This window comes from Stegostoma tigrinum, unplaced genomic scaffold, assembly GCF_030684315.1.
Source record: "Stegostoma tigrinum isolate sSteTig4 unplaced genomic scaffold, sSteTig4.hap1 scaffold_49, whole genome shotgun sequence".
In the NCBI taxonomy this organism is placed as follows: Eukaryota; Metazoa; Chordata; class Chondrichthyes; order Orectolobiformes; family Stegostomatidae; genus Stegostoma; species Stegostoma tigrinum.
The window spans coordinates 2390927-2409150 of record NW_026728419.1 but is presented as its reverse complement, the minus strand read 5'-3'; the positions used below and the strand labels follow the sequence as shown (position 1 = coordinate 2409150).

Below are 18224 nucleotides of genomic sequence, written 5' to 3'. Positions count from 1 at the left end.
GAGGAAGTGGTGGAAGTGGGTACAATGACAGTTAAAAGGAATCTGGATGGGTATATAAATAGGGAGGTTTAGAGGGATATGGGCCAAATGTTGACAAATCGGACTCGATCAGTTCAGGATATTTGGTTGGCATGGACAATTGGACCAAACGGTCGGTTTCAGTGCTGTACAGCTCAATGACTCCATGAGTACCAGAGACCAAAGTCCTCCTCACCTCAGTCTTAGGCTGAGGAGTAGGACCTGTCCACTCTGTCCATTTCTTTTCTGTTTCTTCCCTCCTTTTTTTGCTTCTTTCTTCTCAGTAATGTCCTGAATGTCAGGCCTCAGTGTGGATCTGGCAAGCTGATCTGTCGGCTGACATGCCCTCAGCGTGGTCTTCTGGCCTTGATGTGATTCCAGAGCAGTCTCCCGGCCTCGAGAGGCTCAAAGTGAAGCCTGGCATGGTCAGGTGTCAAAACTCAAACTGGAGGCTCGGTGCCAGCGCGAACTGGGTTAAAACGACTGACATTCTGAACTTTACATTTATATTTTAAAATTTATTCCTATGATCTATCATGGTGATTTTTAAAAATTTACTGTTCTCACTTATTCCTCTGATCTATAATCCTGGAACTTTTCTTTCTTTATTTTTCTAATTGTCTTCCTGACCAAGACTTTGTACTTAAGAATCTTAACCTGGCTACTTCTGGACCTAAAATGGCCCAGTACTTGGCATTTGAGTATATGTGACAATAAAGCTACTTCTCAGATTCAGTTCTAACATGGCACCTTATATTTGGGGACTACGCCCTCTGGTCATATAGTCTCCCATGAAGGGAATATCCTTTCAACATTCACCCTGTCAAGCCTCTTAAGAATCCTGTACAATTCAACTGGGTCAGCAAGTTTGCAGACGACACAAAGGTCGGAGGTGTCGTTGACAGTATAGAGGGCTGTTGTCGGCTGCAGCGGGATATTGACAGGATGCAGAGATGGGCTGAGAGGTGGCAGATGGAGGTCAACCTGGATAAATGTGAGGTGATGCATTTTGGAAGGTCGAATTTGAAAACTGAGTACAGTATTAAGGATAGGATTCTTGGCAGTGTGGAGGAACAGAGGGATCTTGGTGTGCAGAAACATAGATCCCTTAAAATGGCCACCCAAGTGGACAGGGTTGTTAAGAAAGCATATGGTGTTTTGGCTTTCATTAACAGGGGGATTGAGTTTAAGAGTCGTGAGATCTTGTTGCAGCTCTATAAAACTTTGGTTAGACCGCACTTGGAATACTGCGTCCAGTTCTGGTCGCCCTATTATAGGAAAGATGTGGATGCTTTGGAGAGGGTGCAGAGGAGGTGTACCAGGATGCTGCCTGGACTGGAGGGCTTATCTTATGAAGAGAGGTTAACTCAGCTCGGTCTCTTTTCATTGGAGAAAAGGAGGAGGAGAGGGGACCTAATTGAGGTATATAAGATAATGAGAGGCATAGATAGAGTTGATAGCCAGAGACTATTTCCCAGGGCAGAAATGGCTAAAACGAGGGGTCATAGTTTTAAGCTGGTTAGAGGAAAGTAGAGAGGGGATGTCAGAGGCGGGTTCTTTACACAGAGAGTTGTGAGAGCATGGAATGTGTTGCCAGCAGCGGTTGTGGAAGCAAGGTCATTGGGGTCATTTAAGAGACTGCTGGACATGCATATGGTCACAGAAATTTGAGGGTGCTTACATGAGGATCAATGGTCGGCACAAATTGTGGGCTGAAGGGCCTGTTCTGTGCTGTACTGTTCTATGTTCTATGTTCTAACAAAATCACATCCTCGTTTTTTTTAAAATTCCAGACAGTCGTGTCCCAATCTGTTTAGCCTTTGCTCACAAGGTCATCCCAACACATTGGAGATCATCTAGTGACCGTTCTTAGTGCTGCCTCCAGTAAAATGATATCTTTTAAATAAGGGAGGAAAAACTGCTGACATAGTCCAAATGTGTCCCACCAGCACACCTCCCTCGTCTTACATTCCAACCCCTTAAAGTAAGGGCCAATATTCGATTAGTCTTCATGTTTACCTGCTGCATCTGTGTGCTAGCTTCCTGTGTTTTGTGCACAAGGAACTCAATTACCTTTGTTGCAGATTTCTGCTTTTTTTTCATTTGAATAAAACAACTCCTTTATTCGTCTTTCCAAATATACCAAATTTGCACTTTCCCACATTATAATCCATTTGCTTTTCGTCTACTCAAATAGCAATATTTCATTGTGAACTGTTTGTATCTCTCTCACAACCCGCCTTTCTACTTATTTTTATGTTTTCTGCAAATTTGGCCCAGGTGCTTACACTCTATTGACCCAAGTTATTTATATTTGTTGTAAACAGTTGCCGTCCCAGTACTGATCCCTGTGAAACTCCACTGGTCACCAAGTTGGAAAAGAACCTCTAATCCCTGCTCACTGCTTCCTGGCTGTTAGCCAATTCTCCATCCATGTCAACTTACCACCTCCAACACCATGGTTTTTATCGTAAGGCTGAACCTTTTGTGAGGCACCTTGTTGAACACATACTCAAAGTCCAAATACAACACATGTACTGGTTCCTCCCGAACTGCTCTGGTTCAGCATTCTTCAAAAAACTAATAGTCAGACATGATTTCTCTTTCATGGAGTCATGATGACTCTGTTTAATTAGATTATTGCTTTCCAAATGCACTGTTATTACTTCCTTAATGATTGATCCCAACACCTTTTCAACATTAAATGTTTGGCCTAAAGTTACCTGCCTTTTGCCTCCCTCTCTTTTTGAATAGGGGTGTCACATTGGCAGTTTTCCAGATACTTCCCCAGAATCCAAAGATGAGGAAAACTACAACAGTACACCCACTATTCCTGGAGCTATCTCTTTTATCTGTACCACCAATGCTTGTGCCAGCACGAGTTTCCCCACAGCACTGATGTGACAGTCACTGCAAACACCATTATTCAACAGTCTTGCACAGAAATTCTTTGAAAGTGCATCAAGGCCAATGTGGCCTTTGCACTAAAGCTTGCATTTTACAAATGGCATGGGGTCAGTGATGCAAGTGAGTAGACGGATATCAGAGGCCATTTTTAATGGAGGCACCTTTCCCACATATTGCAAACAAACTCTTCCAATTCTGTCAGAGCCATTATTTGTTCAACCAGTTTGTCCATCAGCTGCCCCCCCCACCCCACAAATAGAGATTTCCTGTGTGGTGCCAAGGTACCTGCCTTGCTCTCCAGGATTATGACTGTCAATTGCCCCTGATACATGGTTCGTGGAGGTGAGCTCTCAACACAAATTGCTGATAGGAGGTTATATTTAGTGAGGCAGCACTAATTAGATATGAAGTATACTCCCTCAGCCCAGAATTTGTCTTCTACTTCAAAAGAATGAAACAAAAGATTGCAATTTAAGTTTTTTAATTTAAAACAAATGTAAGAACATTGAAAACATTTATTGAACACTATTTTTAGAAACAAACTTAGACAAAGAACTCAGATGATTTTCTCTTCTATCTGTGGCTGGTATTGTTGGCATAGCCTCGATGTTGAACCATTTTAATTTTAAAGTGGTTATGTGTAAATGTCTAATTAGTGAATCCTATGTCGAGCACCAAGCGATTTACAGGAGGAGAAGGAAATAAAATACATACGACCTCTCAAAAATCAGGGCGGTGAGCTCTCTAAAGCCCTTCCTCACTAGAGCTCATTGATTCACATTGGGAAGGAGGCTCGAACATTGCCTGTGGAAGAAAGGAATGCCAGAAATGTTAAAGTGCTTGTTGTTCCTGGTGTTAATTTATACATCGTGCAAATGTGAATTTGACAGAGACTCAAATACTGTTAAAAATTCCTGATATTTTGCTACTTTGAATGGATTTTTGTTTTGGATCCATTTGAAAAGTGAATATACATAACCAACACTGTTCTGCACGTGAGATGTGATTGCATGAAGATAAAAAGGTCAATGAATGAGTGTCAGATTAGGCTGTTAACCAATGAGACCCACTTGAAACAATGACAGGTCTGAGTAATGGAACATAAGCAGATAAACTAGGAACAACAAGTGTCTTACAGTATTCATGTCTGAGGTGATCTGGTCCCCTGTGCATCTTTTAAATACCTTTTATCCCCAAAATGGTTTGCACTTTACAAATATATATTCTCTTATACGCGCGCGCATCTCACAATATCACCATTCAAAATAAATTCATTATAAAGCTGAGCACTAATTAAAGTCTCAAACAAGTGCAATACCACTGGCAAAAATACACAATGCTGTTATTTCTTGCAGTTGCAGTCAGTTGAAAACATATCAATGGGTTTTTAATGCAGAATTAGTTAAAGCCTCTGGAAACAAAAGGTTGGCTGGAGACTTTAAAGGCCGAGCCAAACTGGCCAGCTGAAGTACTCATCATCCCACCTAATGGTCTGGATAAATGGTTAGTTTGTTAGTTTTTTTTTCCCCTGAGATGGCTTGCACTTTACAGATATATCCTCTCATACACACACTCTCTCACTCTTACACTCTGACAGTTTCATTCAGTCTCAGACTTACACACATAGTCTCACTCAGCCTGTTATAGTCACTCACACACACTCAGTCAGTCTGACTCACACTTCACGCAGCCTCACTCACACTCAGTTTCACTCACAAATAATCGACTCATTCACACACGTGGACTGACTCCCTTCCCTCACACTCTCAAACAGTCTTATTCACACTCAGTCTCACACAGTATCACAAGCACAATCTCAAGGGTGGCACGGTGTCTTAGTGGTTAGCACTGCAGCCTCACAGCGCCAGGGACCCGGGTTCGATTCCAGCCTCCGGTGAGTGTCTGTGTGGAGTTTGTACATTCTCCCCATGTCTGCGTGGGTTTCCTCTGGGTGCTCCGGTTTCCTCCCACAGTCCAAAGATGTGCAGGCGAGGTGCATCGGCCACGCTAAATTGCCCGTAGTGTTCGGGGGTGTGTGGGTTGTAGGGGGATGGGTCTGGGTGGGATGCTTCAAGGGGCAGTGTGGACTTGTGGGGTCAAAGGTCCTGTTTCCACACTGTATGGAATCCAACCTAATCTCACGCACTCTCACTCATACAGTATCACGCTGACTTTGCAGCTTCAGTCACACGCATACACAGTCTCACTCTGACTTTTTCACACATACAGTCTCATTCTCACTTCACACAGTCTCATACACGTAGTTTGACTCCCTCCCACACAGACACTCACATTGTGTCACACGCACAAACTCAGGCTCAATAACACACATGCCCAATTTTGACTCTCACGCACCAACTCAGTCTCACTCACACAGGCTGTCTCTGATACTTTAGCCAGTCTCATTTGAGGGCACAGTCTCACCCACACAGAGACTCACTCACACAGAGTCTCACCTGCGCACAGTCTCACTCGCACGCAATCTCACCTGTACATAATCTCACTCGCACACAGTCTCACTCATAACGCTGTCTCACTCGCATGCAGTCTCACCCGTACATAGTCTCACCCTCACACGGTCTTACTTGGAGGTTCAAACACACAGTATCACTCTGACTTCCCACGATTTCACTCTCACACACCTTGCCTCTCACATTCACATAGCCTCACTCATACACAATCTCACTCTGAGTTCACAGTCTCAATCACACATGGTCTTGTTCAAACTCACTCAATTACACATGCTCTCTCACTCATACATTCTCACACAATCTTATTCAGTCTGACTAATATTCAGTCTCACACTCAATCGTACATTCTCAATTAATCTCACTGTGTCACTCAAACTCTCACTCACAGTCACACTCACATCGGATCACTCGCAGTCTCACTAACACAGTCTCACTCACACACAATCTCTCTCAATCTCTCTCACACACACACATTCTTATTCACACACATGGCCTCACTCTCACAAATGCACGGTCTCATTCACATACAAATTCCTACTCTTTCTCTCTCAGTCTCACTCTGACTCACTCACACACGGGCCCACTCAGACTCTCTCACTTACACACATGTTCTTAGTCACACACACGTTTTCACTCTCACAAATGCATGGTCTCATTCACATACAAATTCCTACTCTCTCTCTTAATCTAACTCTGACTCTCTCTCTCACAGTCTCACTCACACATATGGTCTCACTCACAGTCTCACTCTGACTTCATACAGTCCCACTCTCTCACACCCACTCACACAAACTCTCAGCATCACTCACACAGTCTCACACTGACTGTCATTCAGTCTCACTCACACATACAGTCTTACTCTAACTTCACAGTCTCACTCTTTCACACACTCACAGTCTCACTCACACATCGCTTACTCTGACTCTCACTCACACAGTCTCACTCATATGTCCCACTATGGCACAATAATTTAATGTTAAATTGTTGTAAAATTGAACATTAAGTAAAAACAGTTAAGGTCTCAAACAAGTGCAATATGACTGGCAGTAATAAACAACTCTATTATTTCTTGTAGTTACCCTTTGTTGAAGGCATGTCAATGGCATTCTGTCCAAATTAGTTTAAACCACTGGAGAAATAAAAATATTGAAGGCAGGAATGGAGTGCTGAAGAGTTTAAAGGCCAAACCAAACACTTCAGTTGAAGTATTCATCATCCTGCCATTGGCTGAACAAATGGCTGGTTTGCTTTTTAACCAAACAACCATTGAGGAACCCAGGCAAATTCAATCACAATTGGTCAACAAGATTGATAAGTAGAAGATTCTTTTTCTCATCCAACCAATTGATACATGACTGTGATGTTCATAGAAGACCGGTGGCAGGGTTCAATTCTCCAGCATTCCAGAAAAAATAGCTGATGTGCAAGATGTTTGAAAAGGACAAAAAAGCACTGGACTCAAAAGTTAATGTTAAGCAATTGTCTGAAGTCAAGTCACTCTCTCCAAATTGTCCAATAATTTAAAGTAGAACACTGCCAAAGTAATTTATTCATATATTGCAGGGTTTTTGATACTGAGCAGAGATTTTAGATCCAATAGAGTCCCATGAAACATTATGTTCCTTACAGCTAAAACTTGCATAGACATGAAGATCTTCTTTCAGTGAATCTCAGGATGAAGTCGTGATTCACTTTCTTGTTCATTGCATAATACAGGATGGCATCGGCCGGAAGTATGAGCACTGAAAAAGCAGAGGGAAAGCACATTATTATTCACACGTGTTTTCATCATATTAATTGTGCACAGGTCCAACTGCTTCCTGGGTACGGAAATATCAATGGCTGGGAGGAACAGAACAAATGTACTGCAAGGATTCAGAACGTATTACAAAACACAAGAGAAAATCTTGGAGTTATACCAAATTAGGTAAACTCAATAACTGAGAACCATTATATCTGAGACCCATTCTCAGGATGAGCATTGTTTGTCAAGACTAAAATCCATTTCAAACCTCTCACTGTCCGATGGCACATGCCTTCTTCATGACAGTTTGTACAATTCAGTGGCTTCATTGGGCCAGATATGAGGCTGTGAAGAGTCAGCATACAGTAGCCCAGGTAAAGATGTCAGATTTTCCTTACTACAGAACAATGCAAAACCCCAACTGATTCACGAATGACCCAGCAGCTGCAAGGTCACTTCTGCTGATACCAGCATCAAACACAAAAAGGTGCAGTGTGTTCAACGTGAAAACACTGAGAAAAGCTATCCTCCCCTTCAGCATTGTGTTGGAATCTTGAAACTAACACCACTGAGGGCACCTAAATCAAACACGAGTTACTGATCCAGTGAATGGCCATTTTCTGAGGGCTATGATGGATGCAGAATAAATTCCAGCTTTGTCAGTGAGACTTACATCCAGGGAACTGATTTTTCTTTTCTGTGAAATCTGACAGGGATAGCATGCTGCAAAGGCATTGGGACCTTTCATTTTCATAAGGCATTCTGCTTAACACAGCCTGGATGGCAAGTTTTAAACCACAGCAGAATTAAACCCATGAGACCTCGTTTCTACTTTTCACCAGGAAATGGTTGGGGGAGGGTTGCGACAGATTAGCAACTTGACAGCAGTGACCCCATCCATGTTTCTGGTCTCTCAGCCACGGGCCAAAAAGAAGGGAAGAACAGATTAATTTCAGCAACAGGAAACATTTATTTTGGAATAACCAGTTAAAATAAGAATGAACAAAGCAGAACAATGTGCTAACAATGCGAATAATTCAGGATTTAATGCCACACCCAAATCCTGATGTACATCCTTCACTCAATATGGCTTTAGGTAGTTTTACAAAAGGGCTACTGGACTCCAAACACTAACCCTGACTTCTCTCTACAAGTGCTGCTACTTCTGCTGTGCTTTTCCAGCAGTTTCTGATTTCCAGCATTTGTGGTTCTTTGTTCTGATTTGGCTTTAGGGCAATCTGATGAAATAATTTGCTTTTATGAGGTGCAGATATTAGTTGTTTATTGGCTTTACATTCCTCAGACTTGAATCCTGCTGAACATGCTTGGATATGTTCAATGATACAAATTTAGATATCTGCAGCTTTTTGGTGAAATCAAAAGAAAATATCAATTCCCTTGCAGTGGTTATGCTGTTCAGAAATAGATTTAACTTAAATTGAAGCAATTTCCACTGCTCACCTTTATTTGATTCAATGATCTGTGCTAGAGCAAATTGCTGAGGACGCTCGGGTTCAAATTTGAGCGCGGTGATGGCTTTGTTGAGAACTTCAGATACACGATCTTGATTAGTCACCTAATTAAAACAACATTCACTTTTCATTAATGCATTAGACACACACACCAAATGAAATATATCATGCCTCAATTTCCAAAGGGCTTATAAATATAGCTGCTTTCACCCAGAAAACTAATTGGGACATTACACTGAAAGCTGTAAAAGTTACATTAATGAAATAATATCTGGTAGGACAGTTATTGTAAAATCTGCATTCGATGCTCCATAACACAGTTACTGTGAACAGTAAAGGTTGGAATTTGAATGGAAACAGAGCCCAGTGATCAAGTTTACTTATACACACAGTTTGAAACAAGTAACTAATGACGAAATTCATAATTTAAATAATCCACTTCCATCCCCTCCCACCCAAAACCCCCATACCATTTGACATAATGGGAACTGCAGATGATGGAGAGTCCGAGATAACAAAATGTGGAGCTGGATGAACACAGTAGGCCAAGCAGCATCTCAGGAGCACAAAAGCTGATGTTTCGGACACAGACCCTTCAACAGAAAAGCTTTGTTTCAAGGCTGAAGAGATGACAAGAGAGTTGCAGTGGGAGAGAGATCCACTGAGGTTTTTCCGGAGAGAGGAGGGTAACTTCTTCAGGTTAGGTATCCCTGGAAGCGGCTTCACAATGAGGTTAAAATTGTATCAGAGATAATGGGAACTGCAGATGCTGGAGAATCCAAGATAACAAAGTGTGGAGCTGGATGAACACAGCAGGTCAAGAAGCATCTTTGGAGCACAAAAGCTGATGTTTCAGGCCTAGACCCTTCATCAGAAAAGGGTCTAGGCCTGAAAGGCCAGACTGTGTGCTCCTGAGATGCTCTGCTGCTTGGCCTGCTGTGTTCATCCAGCTTCCCACATTGTTACCCCCATACAATTTGCCTGCTTTTAACATTTATTGTCATTACAGCAAATGGCTCAATGTTGTTTGTGAAGTCTGACATTTCCTAATGTTATGCTTATTCATATAAATTATTCATAAAATTGCTTTAACAGTTTGAAACATTTAGCAATTTGTGATTTGAAGACAGTGCAAATATTTAATATTCAATCATAATGTGACTGTACAGGAATAATATTTGATAGGCAGGATATTGAGAAGACCAGTTTTTTGGGCAATTGTCTGCTTTTGTTTAATTCTGTGTTATATTTGGAGATTGCTTTTCTCAGCTCAAATTTGAGCAATGACCTGGAAGATGAAATGCACCAGCAAATTTTCTGTTTCTTCTGGAGAACTGCAATGTTTTCTGGTTGAGTAAACTCACACTTAATTCTACTTTAATTTTGCTATAGTTCATGGCTAAAAAAATTACTTTTGCCACCCAGTCTAAAGCAAAGATCATATTAAATATATTAATGGATAGCAAATCCGAAAAATCCAAAAAATGTAGTGGAATTAAATTCCTGAGGAAGTGGCAGATGCAGACACAATTACAATGTTTAAAAGACATTTGAATAAGTACATAAATAGGAAAGGTTTGGGGGGATATTTTGTTCGGTACGTCTCGACAATTCTATAAGTGGTAGAGTCAAATATTACACAACTAGAGATTAGATGAACTACATTATCTTTCTAAAGAAGGGTCTAGGCCTGAAACGTCAGCCTTCCTGCTCCTCTGATGCTGCTTGGCCTGCACTGTTCATCCAGCGCGACACCTTGTTATTTTACATTAACTAACATCTCCAAAAGTGATCTTTTTTGAATCACCAATATCTTTTCCACTCTGTATGCTCAGACTTTAAATGATTAATCACTAATTTTAGTGATTCATTGGTGATAAATTGGATTTTCTAAATTATGTTCGAAGAAGTGCCACGCAAGTGTGCAAGCAAAATTGAAGCCTGTGGAATGAAATGGGCAGTGGCAGTATAGACTCAAAATTGGGTGAGGATTAGAACATAGAATCATGAAGAACAGTCATTTGCTCAGGCTAACTAAAGTAAATGAGGGAAACTGTTCACTGGTCCTTCTGACACTATGTACCAAGGTCAAAATCTAAGGTAATTGGTGGGGAGAAAAACCAAAAACAAAAAAGAATCCTGCTTTTTCCAAACTGCAATATCTGAATAGGTGGTTAAAGCAGATTAAATTACTTTCATAAGACGACTGAATAATTACATGGAGCAAAATTTGCAGGGCAGGGCTAAAAAGGGCAATGGTGGTGGTGGTGGGGGAGGTGGGTGGCGAATTTAGCTACTTCTTACTGAGATTTAACACAGACACAATAAGTCAAGCTTTTTTTTGCTTTGTGATAACATTCCACGATTCTCTAGTTGGCCTCTCATGACTGTATTAGTTGGCAACAATTTGTTGCACATTCATCAGGAGACATTTTGGTTGAGAATTTTGTTTTCTGTGTTTCATAGATGTTCAATTTAAACAAGCTGTTTGCCATTTGCTTATCCAAATTCTGCCTCAGATCTTAGGCTGGTTCTGCCCCATCTCCAGCTCACTGACAAGCTAACAAATATTCTCTTTACCAGAGTAAAGAGGCGCTGTTTGTTAACAATATTTAAACACTAGAAGCAATTTCCACACATCACACTGACCTCTGTGGAGGCACAATCAGAGTACGACTGATCCTGTCAAGGAAAATGCATGACCAAACATAACAATCTATGTGCCTTCTAATTTGGCCAATATTCCTTCGGCTTCCCTGAACTAGCCAGTAGGCAAGTATTCTGTTTTGGATTGCACTCTTGCTATTGGAACGCTTTGCCTGCAACGGTAGTAGATTCACCAACTTTAGGTACATTTAAGTCATCATTGGACAAGCATATGGACGTACATGGAATAGTGTAGGTTAGATTGGCTTCAGATTGGTATGACAGGTCGGCACAACATCGAAGGCCGAAGGGCCTGTACTGTGCTGTAATGTTCTATGTTCTTCTCCAACCCATTTTTGATGTGCTTTCTTCCATGTACCAGCCTTTTAAATTTCACATGAGCCAAAGCCAGGAAAGAAATATTCAATATCTCTGTTAGTATTACTCGATTGGCTTACAGATGGACCAAAGTGCCTGTGGTCAGCTAACTGAAGATCTGGTAACTCCTTGCTGATTTATTGTACAGTTAATGGTGCGTGTTAATTTGTGATATTTCCTCTTCAATAGTTATCAGCCAGTCCCCAAAATGGGGCAACAGAGTGCTGCACCTTGCCATGTACACTTAAAGGAGAAATGCAAGGAAAATGTGTTCAGGCCTAAAACCTAAACATTGCTACTGCATTACAAAACAGGATCAAAATGATGGTCAAAGCACTCTCATAGAGCAAAAAAGGCTTCAGCAATGTGGAAAATACACACTGAATATGACTGCATGGCAACAAATAATTGGGATAAAAATTCCTCTTGCGATACTGGCAGAGAGCAATGGCAATTATTTGGACCGAGCATGACGACAGCAAACAGTCCAGGGACTTACCAAAATAGTTTTGAATTCTTGTGCTCTGTCCTCCTCTAATCTGACTCGGATGAGGCAGCTTTTCTCATTCTGGCGGTTGTCCCTCCGACGTGTTGCACACCAGCAGCTGCCCAAACCCGCACGCCTACCAGACTTGGCTGTGTCATAATTTGGTTTTGCTGATGCACCACTGTTGGATAAACCTCCAGAGGAGGCAGTATCCACGGATCTTAATGACTGTGGAATAATTATTTTGTTTAAGAAAACGTTTGTCAATTGTTGCATATTAGATACTTCCCCCTTTCCAGTTATATATATTATTACACAAAATATGCTCTCCTGCTGCCCACAAAGGTGAAGGCATTCTGCGCATGACAGCCTAATTGCAAGAACATGAAGTTGCACATGAATTCTTGGTCATTGCTGTCTTGTGAAATATTTAACTTGCAGTTCTTTCCTCTACCCGTAAAGATCACTTCTGAGGAATTATACTCCCGCTTGTGTTTACTAGCTGTTCAGTCAACATCAACAATTCAGTACTTAGCATGCCCATAAATTACTAATTAGTTTCCTTCGGCACAATAATTGTGGTCATTTCACTTGACCATGTAAACTGGTGCTTCAATTCTAAGTTTGTCAGATAAACCTTTGGGGTTTCAGTTTGCACACAGTATGTGAACATGCTTACATAAATATTTATTTGCCCACTTCACCCTGCTACGCACAGAAATCTTGAATACAACTACACTGTTTGAAGTTAAAACACACATTTATGAATTGCAGGTGACTGCGAATGGGCCAACCAGTGCATTGTGCAGGTCAGAATGTGTGCGGCACAGCACCACTGGCAGAAAGAAAGACAGACAGCAACAGCAAACCATACAGCAGAGAACTAAAGAAACCAGAAGTGAAATCATCCAAGTCACTGCAGCTCTCAGTTTATGATTAACATACAGGGAGTCACAACACTAAACAGGAGAATCCATAAAAAGGAAGAGGGTATTTTGAAACAAAGAAATACCACTCCAAAACACCTAAATGTGACCTAATAATACTTAGCCCAATTCTTAGGGGAATACATTATGAAAATATCCCTGGGACAAGTCCTAGACATATTCTGTAAACAATAACCATAACACAACTTTGATAATCTCCCAAGATACAATGGTCTTCAGCAGAGAACGCACTAATCAACAGCTCAAAGCCCAAATATTGAAGAAAAACAAAAGGTGCAGTCACGAGGACTCCATGCAGAGAGCTGCATTACTTTGTTGCAATTGCTGGATCAAGACTTATCCAACATACTCTAAATACTGTTTTTGTGGGCAGTGCGCTTCAAGCTGCGACAGATGTACCCCATGCACTAAAATTTACTGAGTAGAAATTAAACATGCTGTGAATAATTAAAGATGAAATATTTTGGCTATTAGTATAAAATCATATAAAATATCTAAGCAAAACAAAGCCAACAGCACAACTCAAAAAAAAACAAATAAAATCAGCTCTCACTTCGTGAGCGAATAATACCTTTTCTGGAATCAAATGCTTCAGTAACCAGCACAAAGGTTGAATTTTGCTGGCAATTGCACAGCTGTCTTGCCTTCGTTCTGAAAGCAAGTAACCCAACTTTGGCAAGTGGGACCTGGGATGGAAAATTGCTGGCAGCAGCCAGTTATGAAGATGCTTGGTGGAACGGCATTCACATTAAGGATTTCAGTCTGGCTGAAACATCAAAATGGCTATTCGGCTAATAGCTCTTAAAAGAAAGGCGAAGGAGATTGGCTAGGCAGCCATCTAGCTCCAGTGGCTGGGACGGTATCACTGAGTACCCTTGTATCCTCTTGACTGCCAAAGTGTAGTCAGGATAATAGACGGCAGGAAGACAGAAGAAAGGAAGGAAAGAAAGAAGAAAAAAAGTGTCTGGACATTATTAGACAAACCAGAGTCTCCAAGAACAACATATTTTACGTGATGAGTGCCTCACTGTCTCACCTTTTCCAGCGCTTTTTGCGAAGTGCTCGGCTCTTCCATTTCCAAGTGGCTGGAATCGGATAAAATGTTGGCTGCGGTAATGCTGTTGTCTGAATCCTCATTCTGAAGGGATGCTCGCTGCTCAGAGCTTTTAGTTTGAGTGTTGTGTATTTTAACACCTCTCTTTGAAAACAGGCTGCACAAGGGAAAGGGGACACAACAAACATGAAAATGTCATTGCATTCTAGAGAAACTGTTAAAAAAAATTAAACTAGAATGAAGGTATATTGATGATGTGAGTACCAGGAGTTTGATGTTCGCCACATTTGACCTGTGAGAAATTAATAGTGGCACACTCATACCAAGAGCTCGCATTACTAGTATTGAACACCGTTACATTGTCTCATCGTTAGGGAGTATATGAATAGGTTACAATGTTTGCATATTCCAATGGCACAAGAATCTGGACTTTTTGCAGTGTTTGTTCAACTTGCTATCAACCTCAATCTCATGAAAGGCAAAATGTGGATTTGAATACCCACAGGGTGGAAAATTTCCCCCAACCTGGCCACATGCTAATGTGTATGTAATTTCATCCCAAAAGCTGCAGTTTATTAAAAATAAAACGTAAAACAAAGTAACACCATTGATAATTGATAGAAAACTGTATACAACACTTTGTAAGGTAGGACAGTGTACTCTGAATTTGGCCTTCAGTATATTGGTACTGCAAACATTAGGATTTCTATTCAGCAATTTGCATTTATATTGCATGATTTACATCGAAAATTTTCCAAAACTCCCAAAAGAAGTACAGCAGATGGCATGATAAATAAATTCCCACACTGAAAATCCCGATTGTTGGTATATTAAGCATTAAATAGTACAGGGAGCAAGAGCAGATGGCTGCTGAAATGTGAGATTGCACAATAATGCCGCAATGTTGATTGCCTGCACTTCGAGAATCACAATTAAGCCACGGAAGCCTAAATCACATCCATGTAACATCCACACTCATGTAAAGAGAAGATATCCTAGGAAGTGAATAAGTGTTTCCCTTCTCTTTCTTGGTTTCTATATAACAATAGTCACATGTCACAGTCCAGATCACTGCAAGGCACAACACAGCAACAAGGCATGGTTTTGCTTCTCTGAAACTCTACACGGGTAGGTGGTGGAAAATCTGACTTTGCTGAGTTCTGGTCAGTCCTTACCTATTGAACAGAAATATAAGATAATATCCCCAACTCAGGAAAATTATCAAAAACAATAACTTTGAAGTCTTTACACATGTATGCACAACAACACAAACACATACTTTCACGTCACCCACATGGAAAGAGATTTGAGTTTTATAGACAATAGGTGCTGGAGTAGGCCATTCGGCCCTTCGAGCCAGCACCACCATTCATTATGATCATGGCTGATCATCCACAATCAGTATCCTGTTCCTGCCTTATCCCCATAACCCTTGATTCCACTATCTTTAACAGCTCTGTTTATCTCTTTCTTGAAAGCATCCAGAGAGTTGGCCTCCACTGCCTTCTGGGGCAGAGCATTCCATATATCCACCACTCTCTGGGTGAAGAAGTTTTTCCTCAACTCTGTTCTAAATGGCCTTCCCCTCATTTTTAAACTGTGTCCTCTGGTCCTGGACTCACCCATCAGCGGAAACATGCTTCCTGCCTCCACAGTGTCCAATCCCTTAATAATCTTATACGTCTCAATCAGATCCCCTCTCATCCTTCTAAACTCAAGTCTCCAAGACCAGTCGCTCCAATCTTTCAACATATAATAGTCCCGCCATTCTGGGAATTGACCTTGTGAACCTACGCTGCACTCCCTCAATAGCAAGAATGTCCTTCCTCAAATTGGGAGACCAAAACTGCACACAATACTCCAGGTGCGGTCTCACCAGGGCCCTGTACAGCTGCAGAAGGATCTCTTTGCTCCTGTACTCAATTCCTCTTGTTATGAAGGCCAGCATGCTATTAGCTTTCTTCACTACCTGCTGTACCTGCATGCTTGCTTTCATTGACTGATGTACAAGAACGCCTGGATCTCGTGTGCTTCTCCTTTACCTAACTTGACTCCATTGAGACAGTAATTTTGAGGTGGAGCTTCAAATGTGAGAAGCATGGCTGATAATTTTTCAACAGAAGATATTTCTGCTGCCTGCTGGCCCACAAAGTAGAACACAAATCTGATTTTTCACTCAAAATCGTTAAACATTGCTAGTTTTCATTATACAGGCCCACAAATATGCAAATTTAATTCACTGTAACACCTTTTTTGCTTACTTGTCTCTCATAAACAAATTTATTCCGGTGAAATTTAGCCATGGTGCAGAAACTTCTCTGGATAAATGAGAATCACTAGGCAATACCAAGCTCATCACAGGTCCACATTCTACACTCATGGTCATAGCAAAGAATCTCTATCAATCAGTCTACACTAGACACATGCACGAGGTGAGAATAACAGCACCACTCCTTGCATCATCTCAAATTACTCGAACAGTTACTAAAAAATCTCACTCCAATGAAGCAATAATGACCACACATCAAATGTCTCTATTTGTCAAGGAACAGATGTAATTACCTTTCTGTCCATTCATCCCAATAATAAAGGAAATAATGAGATATTTGCGTTGCTTAACATGGGATACTTACCAGCTGAGGCGTTTAAACACACTCTTTTTGGGCTTTGGCGGTTTCTCGAGTTCAGAGGAGCTGCAGGGTGGCAAATAAACATTTTCAGACAAGATTCATTTAAAAAGAATCAGATGCTTTTGTTCAATATTCTTATTATTTATGGCAAAATCAATCATTTACATAGATTTGAAATTGCAGAATGATAATTTTGTTTGCAAAAGGCACGTGATTTCAGGCAGGAGAACACTTAACATTACTTTGACTAATGAGCGACAAAAGTTCTCACTGTAGGCACATCGATCTTTTCTGCTTTATGAACAGCAGATCAAGACAATAAGAGTTCTGAAGAAATGTCACCAGACCCGAAGGATAACTCTGCTTTCTTTCCACAGATGCTGCCAGACCTGCTGAATGTTTTCAGCAATTTCTCTTTGTGTTTTTGATTCCCAGCATCTGCGGTTCCTTTGCGTAATTTTTTACCAAGATTATAACCCCCTCAGTCTTTTTGCAGAACACGTGGAATTGAACAAAATGGTCGAATTTCTACAGCAGGAACAGAAAAAATTAACAAGGACTGGGCTTGAAAAAAGTTAACTGGAAAACATGAGAATCAAACTTCCAGTGCCGAAGGTGATACATTAGGTTGTAAAGTTATACAGGAGTTTCTCTGGGCCTCATCCACACTGTCATGTGAATGTACAGACAATGTCAAACAATGAAAGGTAGTCATGAATCAGTCACTTCAGGTGACTAAAACACCACATGCCACATCTCGGAGGTAGTAAAATGAGGAGTATATCTCTTGACCAGACTTTCTGTTGCTGATATTTTCAGACAAACTGTCCGAAAATCAACTAAACTATCCGAGAAGTCCAAAAGAACTTTAAATATAACTTATGATCCATGCAAAGTGAATTTCGGTAACATTTTGTAATTACTGTTATAAATAAATACCATGTTTGACGTTGGCCCAATACTGACTGTGCCACTGATGGAACTGACGATAATGCCAGGTGCTTGCTGCACATGGGCATCCATAGCCTGAGGATGGGCTTAATAGTGAGCTTTGATTTTCAAAGCAGGAATGTAAATTGCTACATCACGTACATTTTATATAAGAACTTCGGTCCACCAATTTATGAAGAAGCAAACTGTTTTCAAACAATGTAATTATTACAAAGCCTGCTCTGTCAAAACTAAAAAATAGTTTCAGTGATCTATAATCTGGTTCCTTAATCAACTCTGGTCCAGGAATGGCAAAGTGTTTTGTTTTTCAGTTGGAGATTATTTTTGGTTGCATTATTAAAAATATACTGTGGCTATTTCGAGATGAGGGAATGATGTTTTTAGGCAACCATTGAAAGATACTTTAAAATGCTGGCCAATTGTGTAGGGTTATTGTTAATTTTATGTTAGTAATAGGATTATGTATTTGAAAAGAAATTGGAAGGTAAAGAAACATTTCTCAAAACTGGTACAATTTAC

At 40.7% G+C, this 18224-nt stretch overlaps 1 protein-coding gene across 3 annotated transcripts in view; it reads right to left on the bottom strand.

Annotated features, from left to right (window-relative positions):
- Positions 1-3443: 3443 nt before the first annotated feature.
- Positions 3444-18224, bottom strand: part of LOC132208625 (ral guanine nucleotide dissociation stimulator-like 1) — a 60287-nt gene continuing 45506 nt past the window's right edge. For all 3 annotated transcript variants that reach the window (XM_059644085.1, XM_059644086.1, XM_059644087.1), the window contains 6 exons: positions 16758-16817; positions 14107-14281; positions 12136-12351; positions 8602-8716; positions 7024-7138; positions 3444-3729 (listed from right to left, as the gene is read on the bottom strand). In XM_059644085.1, the coding sequence (XP_059500068.1) occupies positions 7026-7138; positions 8602-8716; positions 12136-12351; positions 14107-14281; positions 16758-16817 (679 nt within the window). In that variant the 3' untranslated portion in view covers positions 3444-3729; positions 7024-7025. The remainder of the gene's footprint in view (positions 3730-7023; positions 7139-8601; positions 8717-12135; positions 12352-14106; positions 14282-16757; positions 16818-18224) is intronic.